General features: G+C 41.3%; 1 protein-coding gene across 2 annotated transcripts in view; it reads left to right on the top strand.

The window, feature by feature from the left end:
* The window catches only part of ctif (CBP80/20-dependent translation initiation factor), a 109,923-nt gene that overhangs the window by 7,628 nt on the left and 74,546 nt on the right, over positions 1–27,749 (top strand). For both annotated transcript variants that reach the window (XM_080419659.1, XM_080419658.1), the window contains exons 2-3: positions 11,056–11,246; positions 16,220–16,291. In XM_080419659.1, coding sequence (XP_080275785.1) covers positions 11,070–11,246; positions 16,220–16,291 — 249 coding nt within the window. In that variant the 5' untranslated portion in view covers positions 11,056–11,069. The remainder of the gene's footprint in view (positions 1–11,055; positions 11,247–16,219; positions 16,292–27,749) is intronic.

The following is a 27,749-nucleotide window of genomic DNA, read 5'->3' as shown; positions in this document are numbered from 1 at the left end:
CAGTCGCCTAAGTAAGGCCTCTTTTTATAATGTCTCATAGTAGAATATTCCCTAATATTTCCTGCCTCAGCATTTACTTTTACCGGCTGCGTTTTCATCAATTCTTTTACCTCGTCATTTACTCTGACTTTATTGCTGTATTCTGTCAAAAATACAAAGCCAGTTAGTCATTGTACAGTAGGCTATGTGTTGTACACATCCTTGTTCCTGCTATTTAGAGTATGTTGAACATTTTATGTATAAAAAAGGTCAGATAGTTCATCCTGCCATGATTGATGTCAGGTTCCAGGTGCTGCCTAGCTGTGTCATCACTGGCAGTTTTTTTTTTTTTTACATATTTGAATGCTGGGGAAATAGATTTGGTGCAGATTTCTCCAAAACAAAGCAACAGTGTACATTTGAGTACCATGCTGTGTCTGTCTGGTTGATGTGGAGATGGTAGCATCGTGATCCTCTGCTACTGTAGGTTACATTAGGCTACATACTACATGCTGATCTAAATGGAGAAGTTGTGGTCTGTCTCTGTTAGGCTTGTAAGGGTTCTGTTAATTAGGCCTGCAACTGTTGATTCTTTTCTTAGCGATTACTTTTTTTCCTTTGATTAATCCAATCCTTTTTTAGTTTTTATACTGTATATTATCAACAAATCGACACCGAAAAATTGTAATTCGATTAGAATAACCACTGAAGCCCTTTTTTATATTTTGTCGTACAACAGCAGAAATTGTAAATATTGATGAAATACAAGCTACTTATGAAATCTGGTATAGATTAATTTGGACTTGCTGTACATACCCTAGTTCTAAATGAGAGACTAGTTGCATAAAACATTAGATTTTGTCCTCAAAGTGGAAAGTAAATACAGCCAAATAATTTCAGAAAATATCCAGTCAAATTCTGACTGTTGCTGCTTGTATTATATGTAGTGATGATGTTGTCACTTGTCAACAGATTCTCAGCTCCACCAATACAAATATGTCTGTGTATCATTATCATCATCATCTATAACCATCATCTATAAAGGCTACATCATCACTGAAGCAGTGAGTGTAGCCTGGACATAACGGCAGAACGGCTGGGAGAAGGGAGCCAAGGCTATGTAAAGAAGGAAAGGACATACAGTGTATACAGTATGTCACTTTCTTGGTCTGGCAATCCAGCTAGAAGATCGGTCGGGTTTTCCAGGTAGTGCTTCTAGTCCCTGGGAGGCAAACGGGACTGGAGCAGGATGTTTGATGGAATGCATTGAGAGCCGGTTGGACAAGCTTATGAATAAACACTATCTTTGAATCATTGCGACCTTTGTTAAATAATCGGTTCAGGAAAATAAAAGAGAAGACGTATCACACGTTGTTTTCTGTTCACTGACTGGGCTGTCGTCACAGCCTGTCAACCAATTTTCGCGATGACATACTGCCAAATCAGAAACTTAATCTGTGCTGTTTAGATGCCTCAATAAAATGATATACATGCAACATGCACATCAAAAAAGCTAAATATCTTAAAACAGTGTTTGATACTGTATGTCTTTTATTCTCATGAAACGATCATCTGATAAAGGTCACTATCATTAAGAAACATTGTTTATGCATAAGCGTGTCCACCTGGCTCTCACTGACTTCAATGCATTCCACCAAACTTCCGGCTCCAGTTTGCCTCCCAGTTTGTCTATGGCAGTGGTTCTCAAGGTGGGGTCTAAGGGACCCCCAGGGGTCCTTCAGGCGGTTCCAGGCCAGGGGTCCCCCTGAAAACGTGTTAATATAACAAAATCAAAATCAGTTTAACCACTTCAAATCTTCAATGCTATTTTATGTTAAGGTTGAAAATAACCGATCTACAAGGTCTCGTGTCGTGGAGCGATGCGTTGTGACCTTGTAGATCGGCTATTTTTGAACAATTTCTAATTGGATTCCCTGGCACAAAATCTTTTTTGATGGGATGGATGGGTCCGCACCTCTGCGGCCAAATACATATCAATTTGGGGGTCCTTGACATTGGAAATGTTTGAGAACCACTAAGTCTAAGGTGCATGTCATGGTGTAGATGTGGTTCTGTGTGTCCCCTGCTTTTCCATACCCTCCCTGAAGGCAGTCAGGACTTATAAGTAAACGGGAGGAGTGGAGGGAGGGACTAGAAGCTGCCGTCTGAAAAAAAGGAGGGCTTGACTCATGTTCTGGTCTGCTTATTATAATGTCCCCGGGAGATTTTATTTGAAAATAGCCGATCTACAAGCTCACAACGCGTCGCATTTGTGAGCTTGTAGATCTGCTATTTTCAAACAGCTGATGTATTTGTTAAAATATTGGGGCGGCCATAGCTGAATGGTTAGTGAGCCTGCCTAGGGAGCCAGAGGCCCTGGTTGCCCCAGGTTCGATTCCAGGCCAGGTCAGCATATGTGTCGATGAAATGAAATTTGTTCCCTGAGCAAGACTCTTAACCCCTAATTGCTCACAGGTTCTCATTGGAAACAAGACCGTAAGGACTTTCATGAACGACCTGTTAAAAGGAATTAAAGCGCTCATGTGGCCCATAGTCGCTTCTTTTGGGCTGGTTTTCCTAGACCCGGTTGCTTGTTTCTCTCACAGAATCTGGCAACACTGGCTACAGCCATGCTACACAGCTACACACACTCCACGTGAAAATTTCAGCGCAGTGTCCCATGCAACAAAGGCAGAGATAGGCTTTTAGAACGTGATGCATTTTTACTCTTTCTCTCATTGATTTCCCAGATGCTCATTTTGTGGTACACACGCTCGGTTTCCCTTGCTCTTGCAGATCAGGAGGGGTCAAGCAAGCACACCGTCCATCATTTCCTTTGCGTCATATAGCCTGTACTTAATGATCTACATACACCCTGGTGCTGTCTGTGTACCCTGCAGTGTTTGTTTATTGTATTTTTTATTTTAACCAGGTAATCATGTGAGATCAAAGTTCTCTTTCCATTGAGGTAGCCTGTGCTCTAACTAGCAGAGCTACCGGTGTTTGGTATTCCTTTGTTTTGCATCGTAATAATAATAACACATCCAATTTATGTAGCGCTTTTCTCTGTACTCAAAATCACTTTCCAAAAACGGAACGAAAGAAGCAACTTTATTAAGAGAATAACTACTTAAAAAGCTAAAAACCAAGCACACAAAAACATTAACATTTTCCTGCACTAAATCATAGTGCTATTACTAGGATATTAGCCTACATAACTATTATTCACTATGGCACTCTGGTGCATCTAACCTTTCTTCATCTACTTCTATTTTCTTCTAGCATGCTATATGGCCACAATATTTAATTCTTGTATTATTAAGCTGAAAGAAGGATGGATTGACCAGGTTAGGGCAGGGGGGAACTACTCATCCTAGGTGACGGTCGTGGGCTGGATTGGCATAAACTGTGTGTGTGTGTGTGTGTGTGTGTGTGTGTGTGTGTGTGTGTGTGTGTGTGTGTGTGTGTGTGTGTGTGTGTGTGTGTGTGTGTGTGTGTGTGTGTGTGTGTGTGTGTGTGTGTGTGTGTGTGTGTGTGTGTGTGTGTGTGTGTGTGTGTGTGTGTGTGTGTGTGTGTGTGTGTGGTCCGACTCCCGCTGAACATTCAAAAGGCACGAATGATGTTATATCCTCCTGTCACACAATCCATGATGGCTAGCATTCTTATTTTCAAGATATTTTTGGTGGTGAAAGAGAGACGGGAAACAGGGAGAGAGAAGGGAAGTGACATGATGCAACCCTAACCATTCAGCTAACAGGTCGCCCCATCATGGGTACCGTTTATAGGCTACATATTTCAGGTATAGGATGAAATGTGTACACTATACTATATTTATTAGCATTTCATTTCATACTTACTTTGTCAAGCATTCCTTGACTGATGTCATAATGTCCACTTGAGCTACAGTGTCACGAGAAGGCAACAAATGACTTCACTTTGTCTTTTAGTTGACTGTAAACATCTACCAGGTCGCTCCATCTCTCTGCCTCACTGTCCATTAAGACCTGAACCCGATTCTGCAAATGTCCTCTAAATCCCAACAGTATTCTGAAAAAATGTAAACGTATGTTTCTATATCAGTGGTGCTCAAACTTTTTCATGTCAAGGACCCCCAAAATGATTATGTATTTGGTCGCCGACCCCCATCTCAAAATGTTTTGTTCCAGGGACCCCCCCAGAAGCAAAGAATAGAGTTCAAAATGTTCTCTTTAAACAATATATATTTAAAGATTTGCACACATTTTCACGATTTTTCAAAAATAGCAGATCTACAAGCTCGTAGCGCGGCACTCGGTGCCGCGCTATGAGCTTGTATATCTGCTATTTTTGAATAGCCAAAGTGTAAAATAATGCTTTTTTAGCTCAAATGAAGTGATTTAAGTGATGATGTGAGTGTGGCCTTTAGGCTAGGTGTTTACACACAGCGGGTGTTTAGCTGCCGCCTCCATTGTTTTCAGTGTGTAGCAGCTTTAAGAGATAAGGCTGCCGCACACATATAGAGGATATGGATGTAAATATTTTGTTGGATATTATTAACTCATTCAGTGCCACATGACGTCTAAGACGTCATGGCCTCTGAGCGCCCTGAGCGCCACGTGACGTCTAAGACGTCATAAAAAAAATAAAAAGAAGTATTATTTTTTTCCTTTTTTTTTTCTTTTGAAAAAAATGTTCAGAACCCAAGATATGATTATTTGAATATTTGCTGCTCCATTCACCTCTTGTTTAACTTCTTACTGAAAAAGGCTGTATCTCGGCTGCTAAGCACTTTTTTTTTACAATGGCTGTGGCACTCAGAACCAAACTGCCATAAATAAGAATGGCACTGAATGAGTTAATATTTATACATATTTTTGTCCTTATTGTTTTTCCTCAAATCATACCATAGGTCGTATTGGCCCAGTAGTTTGACACATTCGGTTAGGGTGTACAGTATGAGGATTTTTAATGAGTTAAATAGGGTGGATTGGGCAAATGCAGCAGATATCATAAACTGCATAGCTCAAGGTCTTTTCGTCTTTTTCTTCTCCCCTTGCTCTTGTCACCCCCTCTTCTTCTCTTTCTCCTTTCTGGAAATAACAAAAACGATGGAGTACGCACAAAAACGAATTTCACCCACTTTTCTTTTTTACACGTATAAACCTGTGATGTGACGATAAAGCTGATTCTGGATATGGGTTGTAGAGAAAGTTATGAATGTAGCTTTGGTCCTTTAGTATTTCTGTTGTGGTTGTTTATAGCTACAACGATGGATACTTTAATAGACTTGCTTTTACTACCCGAGTACAATCTTGTTTTCTCTAACCTTATCTTTTTATGCTCTTTGATTGTTTCTGGCATACATTTTTATCCCTTTTAAGCTCTTTTATTGTTTCGCACACAATCTTTCTTTTAGTTTTTATCCTTGATGCTGTGTGAAGTGCTTTTTATTTATTTGTGAAACTTAAGCTAAAAATAGAGGGGCATTTTAGTCCCATCTCCAACATAACGGGTCATGCCTGTAATTGCAACTTGGGCCGTGTTTATTTGCATGTGTTAATCACGTCATTTTAGGTTGACCTTATATGTCCAACCCTTGGGATTTACTGGTTTGTCCAGCTCAGTGAGTTGACTGATCTTATGAAAGTGTCATTTAGATGCTGAAGGGCACACACACACACACACAACGGAAGCATGCACGGCGCGCGCACACACACACACACACACACACACACACACACACACACACACACACACACACACACACACACACACACACACACACACACACACACAGAGGCTGTCAGACCGAGAAATAGGATCACAGTTGTATTTGTGAAATGGTCAATACAGTTATTGGCAGCAGTTTCCCCTCCGGCAATTGTAGTCTACTAAATGTAAAGGTCACTTATAGGACATCTGAATGAATCACATGTTGCTGTATTATTGTTTATTTAGGCTAATCTTGCATTTGTTGGATTACCTAAAACGTGTCTACTGTTTGTTGAGAATATTGATGTAGTAATAATAATGTGGGCTTGATATAACTGAGAGTTGCTCAGCAAGGCTGTGTAAAGAAGGAAGGGAAACGATCGACACCACGGCGCCATTGATGCACTGGGAGTGCGAGGCAAACTGGAGCCAGAGGTTCGATGGAATTCATTGTCATTGAGAGCCGGCTGGACCAGCTTATGAACAAACAAAACAGTTTTAATGATTGCAACCTTTCTCAGCTGATGTGCACGACTGCACGTTTATGTGATTTTTGTGGAGGTATTTAAAGATCACAGAGTATGTTTCTGACTGGGTTAGTATAGTATGGGCTGTCATCGCGAGAATTGGTCAACAGTCTTGCGATGACAGTCCGTACTTACTGCGTAGTCAGAAACTTCACTCTGTGCTCTTTAGATACCTAAATAAATGTATATAGTGTCCACATTGAAAAACAAGACATCAGAAATCAGTGTCTGTGTGATGTGTTGTCTTTTATTTTCCTGAACCGATTATTTTACCAAGGTTGCAATCATTCAACACAGCTCTCATTAACTTCGATGCATTCCATCAAACATTTAGCTCCAGTTTACCTCCCAGGGCGAAAAATCTGCCAGGTGCAATTGCAGGAGGGGAATTTGTAGAATCGGCCTTAGGTCTTAAAGGGATATTTCACTTTCAGACATGTTTGGGGTCATTTCAACGTCTAATCAGGCTTTTGTGAACACACCAGACAGTTTTTAAGTTGCTTGATTCAGTATTTAGATATTTGATATTCATTTTATCAGACACGCCCCCTTCCTATACAAACCTAATTTAAACTCCATTTTAACCATGATGGATTCATCGATGACACCCGTCCTTGGTTCTGGTAACTCATACTATCCTCCTAATATGCGAGGGGGCAGTATTCTTTCATTTACTTTTACTCACTTTTTTCATTTATTAAAAAAAAAAAATACAATTAATGAAAGTAATCAAAAAATCCTAGCCCCAGACATGTTAGAAAGTGAAATATCTCTTTAAGCAATGGGACATGAGAGGAAATGCTGTTTTACTGAATCACCAGTCGCCACGGCTGTGATTGTGACATTAGGCTACAGCCAGAGTGCTAAAGATAATCACAACCATGCTGACATCAATTACTACAGCACTACATCCACTGTGCTGCTGGCTTTTTGAAGATCCAGTGCTGTTCTGCTGTGTCAGCACTCACGGGATGGAATGCCTCTTATCCAGTCAAATTATTTGACTGTTACTAACTGCTGTAACATCGCTTTTACACTACGTACTGGAAGTATTTGATTTAAAGTTAATTTATTATTATTTGTTTTATTGTATCTTGTTTTGGCAGAGATATATGTGTGAGCTGTAGCTGTACAGCTGTAGCTGTTTTGAGCCTTGCTGGAAAATAAGTTTGTACTGGTTTTTGTCTAACCTGGAACAGCAGGCAGACTTCCTGATATTAGGGCTGCAACTCTCAATCATTTTCTTAGTGATCATTCTATTGATATTCTATTCTACACTTTTTTGATTAACTCTCTCACTGCCAGACTTATTTCTGGCTGCGTTTGCCCACTGCAAAACATAATATTTATGTCCAGCATGATCGATCCCCTGATGGTTGCTAATCACAGCGGGTTTCACTGTGCTTCCGCAAAAAAAAAAAATGTCATTGCGACCTCCCCGTTAAATTTGGTATGCCTTTGAAAATAGCATGTCTCGGCCAAAAATACATAGTAAAAAAAAGGAGCCGAGATACAGCCTTTTTAAGTAATAAGTTAACCAAGAAGTGAATGGAGCAGCAAATCTTCGGATCACGATATCTTGGGTTCTGAAAGTTTTTCTAAAAAAAAATTTTTTTTTTATGAGCGACTAAATTAACCACGTATGATTAACCACTTAAGGCCTGTTTTACATTTTGTTGTATAACGGTGGTGCACATTAAATTGATTAGTTTGATTAGTTCGAACATGAACATCAGTATCTCTGAATGAGTCAAACTACTCACGTGAGATCAGATTAAAACCAATTGGCCAGCTATAGAGGGTGGTGTGTGTGTGCCTGAATGTGCACAAAGAGTGACTGAAATATCACATTTTCTATGTTGTTATTGGTCACAAGTACATTGTGTCGTCCAAACTGCATCAATATGTCTGCAACGAGAGGCTTTTAAAAGGAACTTCTAATCGCTTCTATAACAAACGAAAATGGTACATTTTGTTTTTGTCCATGAGCTGTCTAGAAGTCTCAGACATGTAGAAAGACCTCCTTTAGCGACCTCCTTAGTTGTGAACATGTAATAATAATAACAAACTTTATTTGTATAGCACCTTTCATAAGCTCAAAGTGCTTTACGGAGCAAGAATACAATTAATTTAACAATAAAGCAAAAAAAGAAAATTGATAAATGCATGTTCACACAGATGGAGAGCAGAGCAGATACAGTATAGTCACTTAAATTACCGTTACAGGTCTAATGGTAAAAAGAAATGTGTGTGCGTGTGTGATTACAGGTTTTTATACAGTATTACATCTGTGTCTGTGTGTATATTCCTTTTTAGTAAATGTGTCGTATACTATAAATACAATTGACTTGACCAACAAACAAGGGCAAAGCAAGAGAGAACAATCTAGCTTAGCTGGTGATTTATACAGAGGTTGATGGAGTCAGCGGATTGGCCGTTGCCAGAAACCGTGTCGGGACGAGACTTATTGCGTGAATGGAAGTATAGCAAATGACCGGGTGAATGATGGGATGCATGGGAAACTATGGTAATTGAGAGACGGAGAGGCAGAGGGCGGGAAACCCAACCCTAATGTGTGCCAATAAATAACTTAACGCAAATAGTACCCTTTCTGTTTTTTAAACAGGCCTAATCAAAGTACTTATTGTGATGCAGCACCTTTTCGCCGTCGTCATGACCTCAGAATGGGCCAGTGGCCAAAACAAAGACATTCACATTAAGCCATTAAGACCTGGAACGCATCTGTGTCACTTTTTCATTTGAACTAAAAAGCGTTATTTTACACTTTGGCTATTCAAAAATAGCAGATATACAAGCTCGTAGCGCGGCACCGAGTGCCGCGCTACGAGCTTGTAGATCTGCTATTTTTGAAAAATCGTGAAAAGGTGTGCAAATCTTTGAATATATATTATTTAATGCAAATTTTTTAAACTCTATTCTTTGCTTCTGGGGGTCCCTGGAACAAAACATTTTGAGATGGGGGTCGGCGGCCAAATACATATAATTTTGGGGGTCCTTGACATGAAAAAGTTTGAGCACCACTGATGTAGAAACATCAGTTTTATCAGAAAATTGTTGGGATTTGAAGACATTTGTAGAATCGGCCTCAGGTCTTAATGGGTTAACATTAAGCCATTAAGACCTGAGTAGTTCTCACACAGATTTTTAAAAAATGTTCAAAGAAAGCAGATGTACAAGCTTGCATCGCGGCACGAAGTGATGCGCTGTGAGCTTGTATATCTGCTATTTTTGAATAGCCAACGCTAAAATCTAAAAAGACGGTTCTTTCCCGGTTTGAATGGTTTAAGCCTGATTTATACTTTGTCCGCTGTGTGCGGTCGACCTACAAGCTCACTATGTGTCACGAATCACGATGCAAACACGTTGTGAGCTTCTGTGTGGAACCTGTATTTCTGAGGGGCAAAAATGCCTCTGGTGATAAACCCGCCCCGTATTTGCATGCTGGGCTCTGATTGGTCCCTCACAACTTCGGAGGGAGAGAAATAAAATCTCTATTGAGAGGGGCCAGACCTAATCTGCCAAGGGCAATTCTTTTTTTTGCAATGGCAGATTCGTCAGGAACCAGGCTACCTGAAAATATGTTGTGCAAGGGACCCCCAGAAGAAAAGATTTGAGTTAAAAATGTTCGCCTTTAAAAAAACAAAAACATTTGCAAGATTTTTCAAAAAGAGCTTTTAGATCTGCTATTTTTGAATAGCCAAATAAAATATGGTTAAAGGGGTTAAAATGATTGTGACGAGGCTTAACTAATTTAGCTGGGGACCCCCTGCTATCCCCCCCCAAGACCCACTTTGAGAACCAAAGTTGTAGGCCATAAAAACCCAGGACTCCCCAGTGACTGAGTCCCCAGCGCTCAGCAGGCACCGTCCTACTACGCTGTCTCCATGCTTAAATCCTCTTTGCATGGCTGGTGATCAAGCATTGATGTAAAGGAGCTTAGCAGCAACAGGCTTGTTGGCTGTGGGTCATGTGATCACAGAGCTGTGGGGAGGAGAGGTGGAAAACTCACAAATGCGATGGGGGGGATTGAGACATCGAGGACATGTGGATGAATAATGTCAGATTTAATGCGTTTCGGAACGGCAGAATGGCAGCGACGTGCGAGACAGAATTGGTGAAATGGATGTTCATACTAGTGCCCCACTGACCCAAGTGAGTTGTAAACAACCCACTGCTTCCTCTACTGGTGGGGTGTGGAGACACAGCCTAAGCCTACCTCACTGGTCATGCTATTATTGCTGGTTAAAGGGGTGTTAAGTGATACTGTATGTAAAAAAGGGTGTTTAAAAAGATAAAGCTCTATACCAATTTTGTCCCAATCAGGAGATTTTCGGTTAAGGAGCTTGAGACAGAGAGACATTGAGCAACGACTTGATAGAAATTAACATAGAGCCATTTAACACTTATTTTTTTTAACCCGTTTGGACCTGAGGCTTCAAATATTTATTCAAAAATTACAACAAATGTATGTTGCTGCTATACACTGTACACAGCAACAAGAACCACAAAATGGGTTCCCGTCCTGAAAGGTATAGTTACAAATAGGGGATCCCGCCCTAAATGGGTTCAGAGCAAAATATCACTTTCATCCCCCTTTTAAGCGGGTGCTGTAATGTATACCAGAGAATTCATTTTACAATGTGACGGATGGAGCAATATCAAAATTGACATAGTAATAGGTTTCATTAAAGCCAAGGATTAACTGTCTTTTTCAATAAAGACTGAAACTTAAGGGTGTTTCTTTTGTTCAATTCTTTGTCATACTTAGTTTTCAGCTCACTAACGTATTTCTTTGTTCTCTCCCCCCCCATCATCATCATCATCATCATCATCACAGGGCTGCTGGTTGCCATGGAGAACTCATCAGTGGCGTCCGCGTCGTCCGAGGCGGGCAGCTCGCGCTCCCAGGAGATCGAGGAGCTGGAGCGCTTCATCGACAGCTACGTCCTGGAGTACCAGGTGCAAGGCCTGCTGGGAGACAAGGCCGATGGCGAGCTGGAAGAGGACAACGGCAGCAAGATGCCCCAGGTCAGCATGCGTTACTGCTGTTACAGTCCCATCCCGTGGTCTATGTCTATGTTTTAAAGTACACAAGTATTATTATCAGAATGTACTTAAAGTACCAAGAGTAAAAGTACTAAAATGTTTGAAAATAGCAGATCTGCAAGCCCACAACGCGTCGCGACGCGTTGTGAGCTTGTAGATCGGCTATTTTCAAATGGCCTATGTATGTATAAAATAGGGCTGAAGTGGTTAATGTATGTTTTATAATATAATAATTGATAATTGCAAAGTAACTACTAACTAAAGTTTTCAAATAATTGTAGTGGAGTAAAAAGTACAATATTTGGCTCTGAGATGTGTAGTGGAGTAGAAGTAAAAGTACTGAAAATTGGAAATACTCCAGTAAAGTAAAAAATACCTCAAAATTGTACTTAAGTACAGTACTTGAGTACAGTACGTGTACTTAGTTGCTTTACACCACTGTTTGCGGCCCACCCATCTGACCACTTAACACGGGAGGGAGCTAAGTGCCGTGTTAAGTGGCCAGATGGGTGGGCCACCTGCATTTTCAAAGCATCTTTATTTTCTTAATCAATCGATTGCTTGGATCAATAGAAATATAACACAAAATAACGTTTCACAATGAAAACAGATTTTTCAAGGTTTTAAAGAAAAAAATACTGTAACACTTTTTTTGCAGTAACTTTTTAATATTAATCTTATATCAACACATTGACCGCCAGAGGTTAATCTCATAATGTACTCACCAGTGCCAACGTGTTATTGTTGTTTTTTTGTTTTTTTCATGTCGCCATAGATCTTGTTAAAATCCTTAAGATTGAGCCGTACACGGTCTGTTTACATCGGCGACATCTCACTGTATCTCCCAGTGAAAACCGCATGTCAAACGGATTTCCATGATTGTAGTTAGAGCGGATTACGTTAAACAGTGATATGCGAGGAGAAAAAACTACAGGAAGAGAATTGAGTTTCAGTGTGCGCTTTAGAATGGGAGCCGACGTGAAAGTCAAAACCGGATCCCAAATAATTCTGTTTCCGGTCATGAAATCGGAACCGGAAATGGATCAAAAAATTCCGAAAGTGCACCTGGAAAATTTTCAACACGAATCGGCGGTTCGCGTAGATCTACGCGACTGGCACGCTGCGGCTTTAAATAGGTTCGCGTAGATCTACGCGATTGGCATTCAATGTGTTAAAATTGTTGTAGAGGTAAGAAAGGAGGCACTCGGATGCATTTACTGCCTTTTACTGGTGGAATCGCTGATCTATGTGGGAATCGCTGATCTATGTTTAGTTCAGCCTTTGGTCTCTCAAGTTGTGATATGCAAAATATTTGAAGCTATACATTTCGGAAATCTGTTTTTGAACCTTCAGCTACAAGCTTCTTCATGCGACATGGCTCACAAACTGTGGGTTCCCAAGGCTTCTTACATTTCATTTCATATTTAACCCTAGAAACGCTCCTATTTACGCTAGGCATTTTAGGATTATATTTTAACGGCCAAAGAATAAATTAATCGGCCATATTATAATTAACGTCACAAGCATGTTTGCAGATAATTGCACCCAACTGATAATTACACCTCGTTACGTTAGCACTGCGCTTCTTTCAAAAAATAACTGAATAAAGTGGCCGTGAGTGAACTGCTTGCACGACTCCGTCACACAGTATAAACAAAAACCAACTTCGCATCTCATTCAACCTTAATATGCAAAACTGTTAAAGGATCGTGGGTCAGCACTATAACCGAGAAGCCACACTCTACCAACCACAGATAATGACACAGCAGAAGTTGCTAGTTTGGCTGCTGCTCTGAGCGGCCGTGTCACAGCACCTGAGATGCCGACTGGGCGCCCCGCCATGAATCCCCCCCTTGTTAACTAGTCTAGGTCGCAAAAAAAGCACTGATTTTTCCGTGTGTGAAACACGTGACCCATAGAAATGTGTTACCCTAGGATATGTCTCATATGAAACTCCTGAGAGAGTGACACCTATGGTCACATAGTTCTACAGGTCACATGTGTCAGCGTGACACCCTGGTGCTGCTGAACGCAAGAGACAAGCGAGGCACAGCGAGGCAAGTTCGATGGCTGTGGTTAAGTGCCTTCCTGCAAACTCTTTGTTCCAGGAAGATTAAGCTCACAGTGTGTCTCTCTTACCATGCAGACAGGAAATACACTGTCACTGGGGTCACAGGTTTAACTACATGTTCCACCTGCCAGTATCACCGTTCTCTCTATTTGTCTAATGCATGAATACATAGATAGCTCTAAGCAACAAGCATACGTTTTTATGTTTTTTTCTTAACCCTCACAACTGTGGAGTTTGACCCCGAACCCCGGTACTATATCAGTAGGGGGTTCCATACGCGGAACCTCCCCTGACCATAGTACTGGTCAGGATAGGTTGGTTGAGAGGGCCCATAGTGAACCTGTTACCTGTACATTTTGCACTGGCTGTGGGCTGACCACCTGTGTCGGTACATGACCAGGAAGTGGTGGTGGGTTAGCAGACTGGTCCTGGGGGAGCCCCCTGGTCCATCTCGTGCTTCTTCTTTCCTCTTCGCCCCGTCTGTGCTGGCCACGCCGGGGCGGGAGACCTGGCGCGCCGACGGGTGTCCCCTTCTGGTGGGCGATGACCTCCGGTGCCTCTCTGGCGCGCGGCCATTTCTCTGACCCCGGGCATAGGAATGACCGGGCTCACAACAAAAACCTACAGCTTTTTGTTTTGTTTTGTTAATGTTAATAATGTCATCATGAATGATGGCGCAAGGGAGGCTGATTACTTGCCTCAGTTGCCTGCAATGTATGTCACCAACTTTCCCCTCTTTATCCATTGCAGACAGACAGTCACCACTGTGCTGCTTGTATAATATCCACGACCCATACGAGTTCGGGTCCCCGTGTTTTATTATAGTCAATTGAGTCCTTGGTTCAGATTCTATCACCTCGGAACCCAGTTCTGTTATCATAACACCCGAGCGAACCAGACCCGCACTCAGCCGCCGTATGACGGTGTTGTTGCGTATCAAAAAATAGCAGACATACAAGCTCACAACGCGGCGCCTTGAGACGCGTTGTGAGCTTGTAGGTCTGATATTTAAATTTCAACGCGCGACACCATCGTGCGACGAATAGGCTGTTCTATCAGATAACTGCAGCGCACTGTGCGGCACAGCAGCAGCAGGCTGTCGGGAATTAAACCATTATGATAGGTTTAGTGGTTGTAAACTACGTATTGCAATCATGCAATGTTGTTACTTTATCCAAATATTAATATTAATAATAGGCTTAAATGATAAAATAGCCTAATAACAGCATTTTCCCAATCGGCCACGGTGGCCGGGGATGTTTATAATTAACGGCCAAATAAACATTTTATTGGTCAATGGCCGGTAAATACCGGCTAACGGAAACCCTGATGTACACATGCAACTTCCTCCACTCGTGATGTTATGATGCTTCAATTCCATTCTGCTACCTGTACAGCCACCTTTTTCAGAACCTTTCAAGTCATTTCCATATAACTAGTCCATACCCGTCCGGGGATTATGCACACTCAAAGTATTTAGGGTTATGCGCTGTGTACATGCATTGCATTTGTATTGCTGAACAGCCATAAACAAAGTAGTAGTAGCAACTATTAGCACCATTCAGGTGAATTCATTAATTAATTTGTGGCAGGAACATGATATCCAAAGCCCCCTCCCGCTCATGAAATGCAGTGTGTGTGTGTGGACACGGGCCGTAAATGAAAGTCCTTTATAAGTTTGTAGCGTTCTCTGTCTGTCTGGCAGCTGGCCGTGCGCAGTTTGATCATTCATCCCATAGCTTGGGGGGGCTATAACCATGGCGACGATAGCTCCCATTGTCCAAATTCCGAATCTTCGGTGTTTACATAAAAAATATTTTGGGAAAAGTGAAAAGCGGCCGTCGTTATTTGGTGCATATGCTACTGGTCACTGGCCGTGTGCAAATTCAGATCCATTGCTCCAGCAGAAGCAACTGGAATTTTAGAACTGGGCATAATAGACGGGTTCTGTCCACAGAGTTTTCCTTGATTATATGTAGGATGATGAATAAAAAAAGCAACTGATATTGTCTAGATATGGAGGAGTAGTGTGTAAATAACTGACGTCCCTTACCCGTTGCCCTAGCTTTTAAATAAAGGTTATATATATATATACACAGGGCAACTGTAAGTGGGTTAGTTTACCCCTTGGGGTTACAGTGCCAGCTGTACATTCACTAAATGGCTCAGAGGGAATCACAATGCTGCTGTAGTCAGAGATGAGAGATCTCCCTGGGGGGAGATGTGTTATAACGACTGGTTTTAACAGTGCTTCTCAAACATTTTCATGTCGAGGACCCTCAAATTGATGTGTATTTGGCCGTGGAACTACATCTGAAAACATTGTGTGCCAGTAGGGAACCCCATAAGAGAAGATTTGTGTTTTTTAATATTTATCCCCCCCAGAAATACGATATACTGTACAACGCATCACGACGCGGTGTGAGTGTTGTAGATCGGCTAGTTTGGAATATCCGAAGAATAAAATAGGGTTAAACTGGTTAAATTGTCCCTCATTTTGTTGGGGATGCCCCTGGAACCCTCTCAAGGACCCGTGGGGGTCCCCCAGACCATACTTGGTCTGACCACCACTTGGATTTTTTTTTTGAAAGATTTGAAATATTTTTTTAAATGTGAAAGATTTGAAATATTTTTTTAAATGTGAAGGATTTGAAATATGTTTTGAAACATTTTAACAACACACATAATATTGTATGGAGGTCCCCTGGCACAAAATATTTTCAGATGGGGGGTCGGCAGCCAAATGCATATTAATATGGGGGTCCTTGACATGGAAAAAGTTTGAGAACGCCTGGTTTATACCGTCCACCCATATTCACAAGTGACATTTTGCTCATATTGTTACGTCTCTCTCTCTCTCTCTCTCTCTCTCTCTCTCTCTCAGTGGACAGACGAGTGCAATGACAGAAAAGATGGCAGTTGGTCGTCTTCATGGGGACGCGGCTCATCCAAACCGGTATGTAACTGTGTGTGTTTCTGTGTATGCTTACTGTATATCCATGGGGTAGTTCACCCCACACTCAAATCCTGTAGCTGTAACAACAAGTACCTTAGGTCTGTTAGCTCAGTGATTCTCAACCTTTGATATTGTTGTATATTTCATAATATAGCATACACATCTAAACCATATGTTCACTTCACAAGTACAGACAGGAGAGTTGATTCAGACAGAGAGGTGACTGTTGGCCCTGACCTGGGTGGGGGGTACAATTAGCATTTTCTTTGTTTTACCTGGGAGACAGAAGGTCTAGGCATGTGTCTCCATCCCCCTTTCCTGGCTCATACAGTTGCAAATGTATTGGGCCGGGAGGTGGGGTCCCACCTTTCAAGGCTGACACACCCACACATGTACCTCCTCTTTTTCTAAATGTGACTACTGCTATAAAGATTGTACTAAAATGTAAGCTTTTTAACCCTATTCGCACGGGACTAGTATTATCTAGGGACCTCTGATAATTCAGAAATTACCCCCTGACGTCTGTGTTTTTTTTGGCGCATTCGCACTGGATAAGCAAAGTCTGTGTTTTACTTGAAATTACGGACATTATCCATGATCTTATAACAGAAAAGACCGTTCATTTGTAGACTCTCTGAGTTAACGTTTACATTAACATTATTTATTGTCTCCGCCGAAGGTGGAGAATATGTTTTCGCTTTGTGTGAGCAAACATTGTTAGCCAAGCTAACATTGGGCAAGCTCCACGTGACACGTGTCAATTTGTTGACACCAATGCCTCTGATTGGCTAGAGGGACGCGTGACGAAATAAAATTCTATAAATAGGTGTGTCACTTCAAAAAGCCCCTACTTTTTGAAGTGAGGTAAAACAGGATCAATCAGACTTGATTGGAACAGTACCTTCAGTAAGTCCAAGTCACCCGTCCGTGCGTGTGTGTTTCCCTCTGAGAACACCTAACATTGGTCAAGCAAAGGCGCAGAAGGCCAAAGCTAAGAAAGCATACTCATCTACAATTGTAACGTAGAAGAGGACTAGAGTTGAAATGATCCCACAACAAAGCCGAACTCTTAATACGTGTCAATATGTTGACATCAATGTCTCTGATTGGCTAGAGGGACGCATGACGAAATACAATCCTATAATAAAAAGGTGTGTCACTTCAAAAAGCCGTTTACGTTTTTGAAGCGAGGTAAGACAGGATCAATCAGTCTTGATTGGAACAGTATCTTCTAGTCCAAATCACCCGTCCGTGCGTGTGTGTGTCCCTTTGAGAACACCTGACATTGGTCAAGCAAAGGCGCAGAAGGCCAAAGCTAAGAAAGCATACTCATCTACAACAGTAACACAGAAGAGGACTAGAGTTGAATTGATCCCACAACAAGACCGAAATCTTAATACGTATTAATATGTTGACACCAATGCCTTTGATTGGCTAGAGGAATGCATGACGAAATACAATTCTATAAATAGGTGTCACTTCAAAAAACCGTTTTCGTTTTTGAAGCGAGGTAAGAATATGATTTTTAAATCATTTTTTTAAAAATACCTTTTTATTTAACTACAGTATATATCTTTTACTCTACTGTATCTCATTAGTTATTGCTATGATAATATAATTGCTATAGTCTGCTGGCGGAGACTTGTGCTCCGAGGAGCACATTTTCTAGTTTAATATTAAAGTATTTATTCACTCTCAGGGGTTGACACTAACGCTGCCTGCCCGACTGCCCGGGGCAGGTAAATAAAACTTGCGGGCAGGTGGAGTTAGCTTTCAGCCTGCCCTACCGGGCAAGTGCACGTTTGAGTGGCAGTGGGGACGCAACCATCTTTAGTTCACTATAAACACAACATGAGATATCTGTCTAAACACATGAACGTGGCCAGAGCACTCTGCCCCCCCCCCCCTTCCCTCCCACGCACACACTTTGTGTAACACACACACACTTTACGTGCAGTGGCTCTTATGAGTAGAGGAGCCCAACCGATACATCGGCCATTATTTCACCGATGTGGCCCGATGCTTTTTTATCATCATTAATTTCCCCTACACTTGTCTTTTAGAACGTTGGTACTGCCATTCTACTAGAAGAACTAACCAGTAGAGGTATAACACAAGTGAACTGCTTAGCAGCCATCTCATGGATTGTCATAGCCATGGTTCACATGACGCTTGTATACAAGCGTCATGGTGCTGAGTCCCCCTGGTCTAAAGTTGTGTTCGATTTTTTCACATTGCCATCTCTCACATAAACATAAACGTTCAAATTTCAAATATAAAGTGCTTACCACCGAGCCACGGATGTTACAAGGCGACGCGAACCGTGATAAGTACCCGTATCTCCTGTATTGTTCAATAAAAAGCATTTTAATCCCATCTCCGGCCATTTTCTTTTTTCTTTTTGTAATGTATCAGAGTGCAATACACCTCCCAACCATTAGTGTCGCATGGTTGGAAGCATCAGAGAAAATTTGGAGAAAATGGCCGGCGATCGGACTAAAATGCTTTTTATTGAACAATACGGGAGATACGGGTACTTATCGCGGTTCGCGTCGCCTTGTAACATCCGTGGCTCGGTGGTAAGCACTTTATATTTGAAATCTGAACGTTTATGTTTATGTGAGAGATGGCAATGTGAAAAAATCGAACACAACTTTAGACCAGGGGGACTCGGCACCATGACTGACATGGTATGACAGTCATGTTTCAGGATTGTCAATGCCAGCGCATCTGTGCAGATCAGACGGTAGGCTGAACAACCCGACGTTTTATCAACAGCCGCATATAGATTAAAAAAAGTGACGAAATACAGTAAAATCCCAAACTTATGAGAGATCCAGCCAGCAATAGAAATGAATTACTGGAAACAACTTCAAAGTTTATGCTATCATTCAAATAAGAAAGAAGCTGTGACCTCACCGCTCTGACGGACAAGAAATAAATTTAATCCTTTAAAAACAGTCATGTTCTGTTCCTTTTTTAAACAATAATCCAAAGAGGAAGTTTTCAGCAGCTAGAATCATGACAGTTTGACATTGTTAGAGCTGTTTTTGGTGCGCAAAACGTGTCGCAAGCTCCCTCGTTAAGTTAATTGTGTGCACCCGTTGTGCTGCTGTGCTTGGTGCGCAGATCCCCGCCAGGCCAGGTTGTCTACCCAGGCCTGTGAAATTCATAGGCAGTCAATTGGAATGAAATCTGCTAAAACTGACTGATATACTGATACAGAACCATATATAGGCTATATAACGTTGCTTAAAAAATAAAAATTGTGAAAACAGCTGATCTACAAGCTCACAATGCATTGTATCTCGACACGTTGGGAGCTTGTAGATCTGCTATTTTACTCTTATAGTGCGACACTCTTGAATAAAGAAGTAGGGCATTTATGAACAAACATATTTTTCCATATTACAAAACCATTGAAATATGGAAATACAAGGTTTCTGCCCGACAACGACAATATATGATTTCATCATTTGCATTTATCCATCAAAACATTGTTTGTTTATTTGTATGGACTTCAAAATGGTCTGTGGAATGTAAAATAAGGGCACTGTTGGCCTCTAATATGCCGTTTTCACTGTTGCTACACTTAAAAATATAAAATAACAAGTGTTAACCCATTGTCTATTCAGCCTCTCGTCTTTAATAAAAAATAAAAATACACTTTCGCTACTGACCAAAACAAAGACGGTTTTAAAATGCTGAAAGCCTACTCTACTTAGTGGGAACACTCTGAGCCCCCACCTCACGTCTAAAATATTTTTTTTGGCCAGAAAAGAAAATATTTCACCGGAAGGAAAAAAATGTTTTATTACTCCACTGACAGAGCTGGTCATTGGAATTTTTATATTGACCAGATTTTCCTTCCGGTGGAATATTTTCTTTTCTGGCCAAAAGGTGTATTTTAGACGTGAGGTGGGGGCTCAGAGTGTTCCCACTAAGTAGAGTAGGTTTTCAACTTTTGAAATAATTTGTACTTATAGAGATATTTCACTTTTTACTGCTAAAAAAGTCCCATTCATTTCAATGGGGAAATTCATACTTTTAGCTAGAAACTCCGTTCCAACTCTATAATGTTCAGCCTACTTAGGACATATTGGCTACCATTTGAAATTTTGAAATAATTTGTGCTTTTAGAGATATTTCACTTTTTACTGCTAAAAAAATCCCATTCATTTCAACAGGGAAATCCTATTTAGCTACAGTGGAGCCTAGCAACTGCTTGTTAGACTCTAGCAACATCATATTAGACCATAGCAACCACCTATCATACCCTAGCAACTACCGATTAGACCCTAGCAACCACCGTTTTACCCTAGCAACCACCTGTTTTACCATAGTAACCGCATATTAGACCATATAGCATATTATACCTTAGCAACCCCCTATTGGACCCTAGCAACCGCTTATTAGACCCTAGCAACCACCTGTTTTACCCTAGCAACCACCAATTAGACTCTAGCAACCACCTATTAGAACCTAGCAACCGGCTATCAGACCCTAGCAACCACAGTTTTACCCTAGAAAACTACATTTTACACTATTCAACACCGACAAACCTTTAGAACCCTAGACCTTTAAAACCTTTAGAACCTTTCAAACCTTTTGAACCTTTAGCACCTTTCAAACCTTTCAGACCTTTCAAACCTTTCAAACCTTTCAAACCTTTCAAACCTTTCAAACCTTTCAAACCTTTAACACTTTACCTGCCAATCACGAGTATAACAGTTGATGAAAAATACACCTGTTTACTGCCAAAAAAATTAGTATAACCGTTTTTCAAAAAAAACCCAGAGATATCACGATCCAAAGATTTCTAGCTCCATTCACTCCTTGGTTAACTTATTACTTTAAAATCCTGTATCTCGGCTCCTTAAAAAAAAATTTTTTAACACTGGCACTGGGGGAAGTAAAATAAAAAAAACCCTCTGGCAGGGAATGTGTTAACACTACTACAAGTACAATTGATTTCAAAAATTCAAATGGTAGCCGATATGTCCTAAGTAGGCCGAACGTTGTAGAGTTGGAGTGGAGTTTGTAGCTAAAAGTATTAAGGACTAGTTAGCCGTCTAAAAACGGTGGGAAGTATATAATAATAAATAGTGGCAATAACATTAGTGTGATCGCTTTAGCGATCCCACAAATAGTGGCAATAACATTAGTGTGATCGCTGGAGTTTGTAGCTAAAAGTAAGAAAGACTAGTTAGGTGCCAAAAAACGGGCGGAATAAATAAATAATAATAAATAGTGGCAATAACATTAGTGTGATCGCTTTAGCGATCCCACAATGACACTATCCAAAAGTATAAAGAGTATAAAAGATATGTATAAAAGATATGTGACAGTGCTGAAAACAGGGCATTTAAAGATGAATATGGACACATTGGACAGCAATGTGCGTTCGGAAATTCATGCGCACCAGAGCGCACTCGCCTATTAGTTTGTATTGGCCAGTGCGCGCCGTTCAGTGCTGTATTTCCGAACGCACTTCATGAGTTTCTTATACCTGGTGTCATCAATGCAAAGCCGTTGTGTTTCATCGGCTACACAAGTTTTGGCTGTTTGCAAGCCAAGGAATATAATTTTAGACAGCAAGATGAAGCATGGAATGGTCCCAGGCAAGTTATAAAGTTTAATTAGCATCTTTCAGGTGGGGATATATTCTCTATGGACATTATAGCTATAATAGCCAATAGGACTGTCAGTCCATATTGTAAAATGAAAATAATAAAATCATTATCATATATATAAAAAATGGATCCACCGCAGCTGCACCTGATTGTCCATCATGTGTGTGTGTGTGCGAGCGTGGCATTGCGGTGTTGGAACAGCGGCCGTATTTCTCTCGGTCTGACCAGCGCCAGGTGTTCCATACAGTAGCGATCCAGATTAATATCAAAACATTTTGAAAATGATTGGAGTGGCCCCGACCGTCCTGTGAGTAACTAACTAACTAACTAACTAACTAACTAACTAACTAACTAACTAACGAACTAACTAACGAACTAACGAACTAACGAACTAACGAACTAACGAACTAACGAACTAACGAACTAACGAACTAACGAACTAACGAACTAACGAACTAACGAACTAACGAACGAACGAACGAACGAACGAACGAACGAACGAACGAACGAACGAACGAACGAACGAACGAACGAACGAACGAACGAACGAACGAACGAACGAACGAACGAACGAACGAACGAACGAACGAACGAACGAACGAACGAACGAACGAACGAACGAACGAACGAACGAACGAACGAACGAACGAACGAACGAACGAACGAACGAACGAACGAACGAACGAACGAACGAACGAACGAACGAACGAACGAACGAACGAACGAACGAACGAACGAACGAACGAACGAACGAACGAACGAACGAACGAACGAACGAACGAACGAACGAACGAACGAACGAACGAACGAACGAACGAACGAACGAACGAACGAACGAACGAACGAACGAACGAACGAACGAACGAACGAACGAACGAACGAACGAACGAACGAACCAATTTAAGCTCACAATGCGTTGTGAGCTTGTAGATCTGCTATTTTCAAAAACATTTGACAAATTGTGAAAAACTAAAAGTACTCACATTTTTACTTAAGTAAAAGTATCAATACTGCAATGTAGAACTACTCTGTTACAAGTATAAAGTCCTGAATTAAAAATCTACTTGAGTAAAAGTAGCCTACAAAAAATAAAGTACCAAAAGTAGAAAGCAGAATGTCCCATTTCACAAGTTTTCTGTATGACACAATGCTTTTGAAAATAGCAGATCCACAAGATCGGTGAGCTTGCAGATCTGCTATTTTCGAATGGTCGAAATGTATGATAATATGATACAGACTTGGGCTGGATATAGACCAATCGACAGTGTAAAGTAACTAAGTACATTTACTCAAGGACCGCCTGCCGCTCCAAGCCGCTCCGGCCGGGGCCGCGAACCATACGTCGCACGGACTGACACAAAGAGATCCATAACTGCGTAGCTCCCCGATCAAGACTTCATTCAAATTTCTCCGTATTTATATCACCAGCAGATCAAAGAATACAATTTGAAACGCAAGAGACAGATTTTGGCTGAATTAACTCGCTTTGCGACTCGAGCCCCTCTCTCTCGCAGTGGTGTAAAGTAACTAAGTACATTTACTCAAGTACTGTAGGGCTATACTTAAGTACAATTTTGAGGTAATTTTACTTTACTGGAGTATTTCCAATTTCAATACTTTTACTTCTACTCCACTACACCTCAGAGGCAAATATTGTACTTTTTACTCCACTATAATTATTTGAGAACTTTAGTTAGTAGCCAACTTTGTAGATGTTGGTTATTATCACAAAACACACTTCAGCCCTATAATTTCGGCCATTTGAAAATAGCCGATCTACAAGCTCACAATGCATGGCGATGCGACGCATTGTGGAGTGTTTGATGCTCAGTTTTGCTTCGTTTGAGAGGCTGAGACATGTGTGTAGCCTACGTCATAACTTTGCGGTGGCGCATGCTTAAAAATAACAGATCTACAAGCTAACATCATGTAGGGCTGTACCATAGCACAGCATTGATAGCTTGTAAATCTGTTCTTTTTGTGCATGTGACAACCTTGTAGCCTATCCGCTAAATGCGCCGCTCCACAGATCTGCAGCTGTCTGCTGGACGCGCAGACACACCAGCAGCTCATAGACCGATACAGGGAGGAGAGACAGAAAAAAAGGAGAACAAAAAACGAAATTTTGATGAGTGCAGTGTCTTGTACGAGTTACAATATTAATTATTGATATATCTACACGAGTAGTGGTTTATTATATTTTACATGTAATGGGGCTAAGGACCTGACTTGCTATTTAGGAGTCATTTAATTGTTTGGAAAGTGATATTATCGGCCGTAACTTTATTATTAATAGGCAGAGCTATATTTGCACTAAAATAAAATATCAGAATAGCCTCCATTGTTCACGACCAGAAAAGAGAGCGGGAAAATGCGGAGAAAACTAAAAACTTGTTTTAAAAAAAGTCAATTACACCCCAAATTACAGAGATGTCGATTCGCACTGGACTAAAATTATCATAGGACCACTGTGTTTGCTGAAATATGGTAGGTAATTTGGCCTGTAATAATTACTTTACAAATCACCGACATGGTCGATTCGCACGGGATTAAAAAACAGACGTCCCCCCGTAACTATTACAAATCACCTGAGGTCCCTAGATAATACTAATCCCGTGCGAATAGGGCTTTAGTGTGTGTGTCACTCAGAGGCCGAGGGGCCGATGGGGGGAGCTGAGGCTCCATAGGAAAGCTGTTTGTACTCTGTTTGTACTATGAAATAAATTGGAAGCAAGTAACCTCACTGACTGGAGTGATGCCTCAATCCATTCTTCAACCATTCATGCACACCTCTGGAACATCAAACTAACTACAATATGGCGTTGTTGGCAACTAAAAGTGCAGTAGAACCTTTAGCAAATATAGTGAAGTCTGTGGCTTCAGATACAACAATATGCAACCCACAGTTTGATATAAATTAGGCTACGGACTCTAATTTCTTACCATTTGTATCTCCGAGACCCCAATCTGCACTGCAAAATCCTGTAAAAAAAAAGGAAAAAAGTTTGCCAGAAGTTCAAAAATGAACTTCTGGCAAACCTTCATTAATTTAGGTGGACAAAATTGTCTAAATGAGTGTGTACAATGACCAAGTCAGTCATTGTCATACGACAAAGTATAAAATAGGGCTTAAGTGGTTAGCTTAGCTCACCAGCGGTTCACAATGTAGGGTCTGGGGTCGAAATGGACCCTTACCAAATGGACCCCGTAAGGGTAACACTCAGAGTTAAATAAAACTGTGGCTTTTCTGTGTTAGATTAGGGTCCCAATGATTAAAAACAAAATGGTTCCATTTGTACACTATCACAGTGACAGACCCATAAGAGTCCATTTGGACCTCTTATGGGCCCCGGGCCAGGCGTTGAGAAACAGTGAGCTAAGCTAACTGTCATTGCCTCATATGGTGGTGATTCTGTGGCAAAGGTTTGCAGAAACACTCTGCTTGCCAGTGTCAAAATGAGCCTCTGCATGACATGCTGGTTATTATGGTCAGTCCTGTATTTGTTCAATGTCTTTTTGATGTCACATAAACTCACTCCCAGCCCACATCAGAGCAGCCCCCACACTTCTGTTAAAACCTCAAACCCACCTCCTCAGACTTGCCTATCCCTCGTAATCCTGTTTAGAACTTAGAAGAAGAATAAAAACGGTAAAATGTTTTTTTAGTTTCCTTCTCTAGCCACTATATCTTTTAATTATGTTTACAGATTTTTGCTTTAACCACAGGATGACCATTTTCAACCTATCTTCATATAATTGGTCCTCACTAATGCTCATGATAAAATGGGTAAAAAAAAAAAAAACTAGTGTCTACCAGACCAGTGACATCGCCATTGGTCAGGTTATTTTTTTCCCCAACAAGATTTCAATTTCTTTTTATCAAAGCAGCCAAGAACAACTTCCATTATAGCATGCTAACTTTCCAGGAATAGAAAGACTGCAGTTTCTATTAGCTTGGAATCCCAGTCACTGGGAGACGGGTTTCTGAACTGTCCACAGCCCTCCTCTTGAGACACAGACGGGGTAGACAAAAATGGTACCATATCATAATGAGCATCAGTGAGGACCAATTATGGGTACTATGAAAATGGGTGAAGTCATCCTTTAAGCCCCGTAACAGTAGCCTATACTTATTGTACTGTATGCACGTGCGATCTGCAGCAGTGGTTCTCTACCCTTTTCATGTCAAGGACCCCCAAATGGATACTATTTGGACCCCCATCAGAAAATAATCAGTGCCTCTGCCCTCGGATCATGCGTTTAAATCAGCTGTTTTCAAATAGCCGATGTACTGTAGGAATAAAGTATTTTTTATTAATTTTTTAGTAGGTTTTGATGCCATACTGTGTGTTTTGGGGGGGGGGGGGCACCACGACACTGCCTGGAAGCCCCCCTCCCCCAAGGACCCCGGGGGACCCCCCAGACCCTGCTTTGAGAACGTGTGCTGCTCTACTAGTGAACAGTCATTTTCATCAGGGTTCTCCAGACAGTGCTGTAGCTCTCTGGCTCTGCCGCAGTGTGTGTGTGTGTGTGGGTGTGTGGGCATCTGGACTGGACTGACTGTCGTCCCTCAGGCTTGTGTGTGTGTGTGTGTGTGTGTGCGCACGCGCGCGCCTGTGTGTATGAGTGTGCGTGCGTGCGTGCGTGCGTGCGTGCGTGCGTGCGTGCGTGCGTGCGTGCGTGCGTGCGTGCGCATGCACCGCTAATCATGTGCAGCAGAGGGAAACGGCAGTCTTGAGAACACAGAGCTGTAGCCATAACGTACTGTCAAACATGGAAGAATCGTAACGGATGCCAGTGCAATGGTTCTCAAACATTTTCCTGTCAAGGACTCCCACGTTGATGTGTGTTAAACCACCATTTTGCTGGGGACCACGTGGAACCCCCACAAGGACCCCTTTGAGAACCAGTGCCTTAATTAATGAACACACTCACCGGTTATGATTTGTTTTGAAATATTACTGATAGTGATTACAGTATAGTTAGTACTGTCTGTCTGTCTGTCTGTCTGTCTGTCTGTGTGTCTGTGTGTGTAGGGGAATTAGTGGGAGTTTAAAGTGATGAATGCAGTGATATTGAACGAGTTTTCCTCTGTGACTGTCACTGCATCGTCATGGTGCTACTGCCACCTCTGTGACATACTTTCTACCTCTGTGTATCTCCATGCTGAAGCCTGGGGACATACAATTGATTTGGAATACGCCTATTCTGTTCTCTGCTGTGTGTGTGTGTGTGTGTGTGTGTGTGTGTACATTTCACTGGAGTATACAAAAGGAGCCTAATGGTTCCATTTGTACACTCAGAGTTAAATTCACACAGTGTTGTAGATTGGGGTCCCAGAGATAAAAATCCATATCAAATGGGGGTCCGTGGCCTAATGCATATCAAATTGGGGGTCCTTGAAATGAAAATAGTCGAGAATCACTGCCCTAATGGAGCAACAAACCTGAGACGGACTGCTTTTGTTTGTCCCTGCACTTTTAAATGTCTTAATTTGTCATCGTCGACCATTGCATTTTGTTTTTATTTTGAAGCACATTTGGTCGATGCTCGTCATATGAAATGTTTAAAACATAATAGTCAAGTCAAATTGATTTAAATAGCATATCTCTGCTGTCCGGCAGGAACCAGCTAATGTTATTATTAGGGAATGTTCATTTTTCAGGAAATAAACAAAACAACAAGTGGTGTTAGGAGGTTTTATTCATCATTGATAAGAACAGCTAAATGGACCTCCAAGCTCTCAATGAGGTTGGAGGTCAAAAGGGGGTGGAGCCTGGAGTCAGCAAAACCAGCTAATTCCGTGGACTTAGCTGGTTTAGCAG

Source organism: Gymnoscopelus braueri, assembly GCF_963280865.1.
Source record: "Gymnoscopelus braueri genome assembly, chromosome: 22".
Taxonomy (NCBI): domain Eukaryota; kingdom Metazoa; phylum Chordata; class Actinopteri; order Myctophiformes; family Myctophidae; genus Gymnoscopelus; species Gymnoscopelus braueri.
The sequence above is the reverse complement of the archived record's forward strand: the minus strand, read 5'-3'. Positions and strand labels throughout refer to the sequence as shown.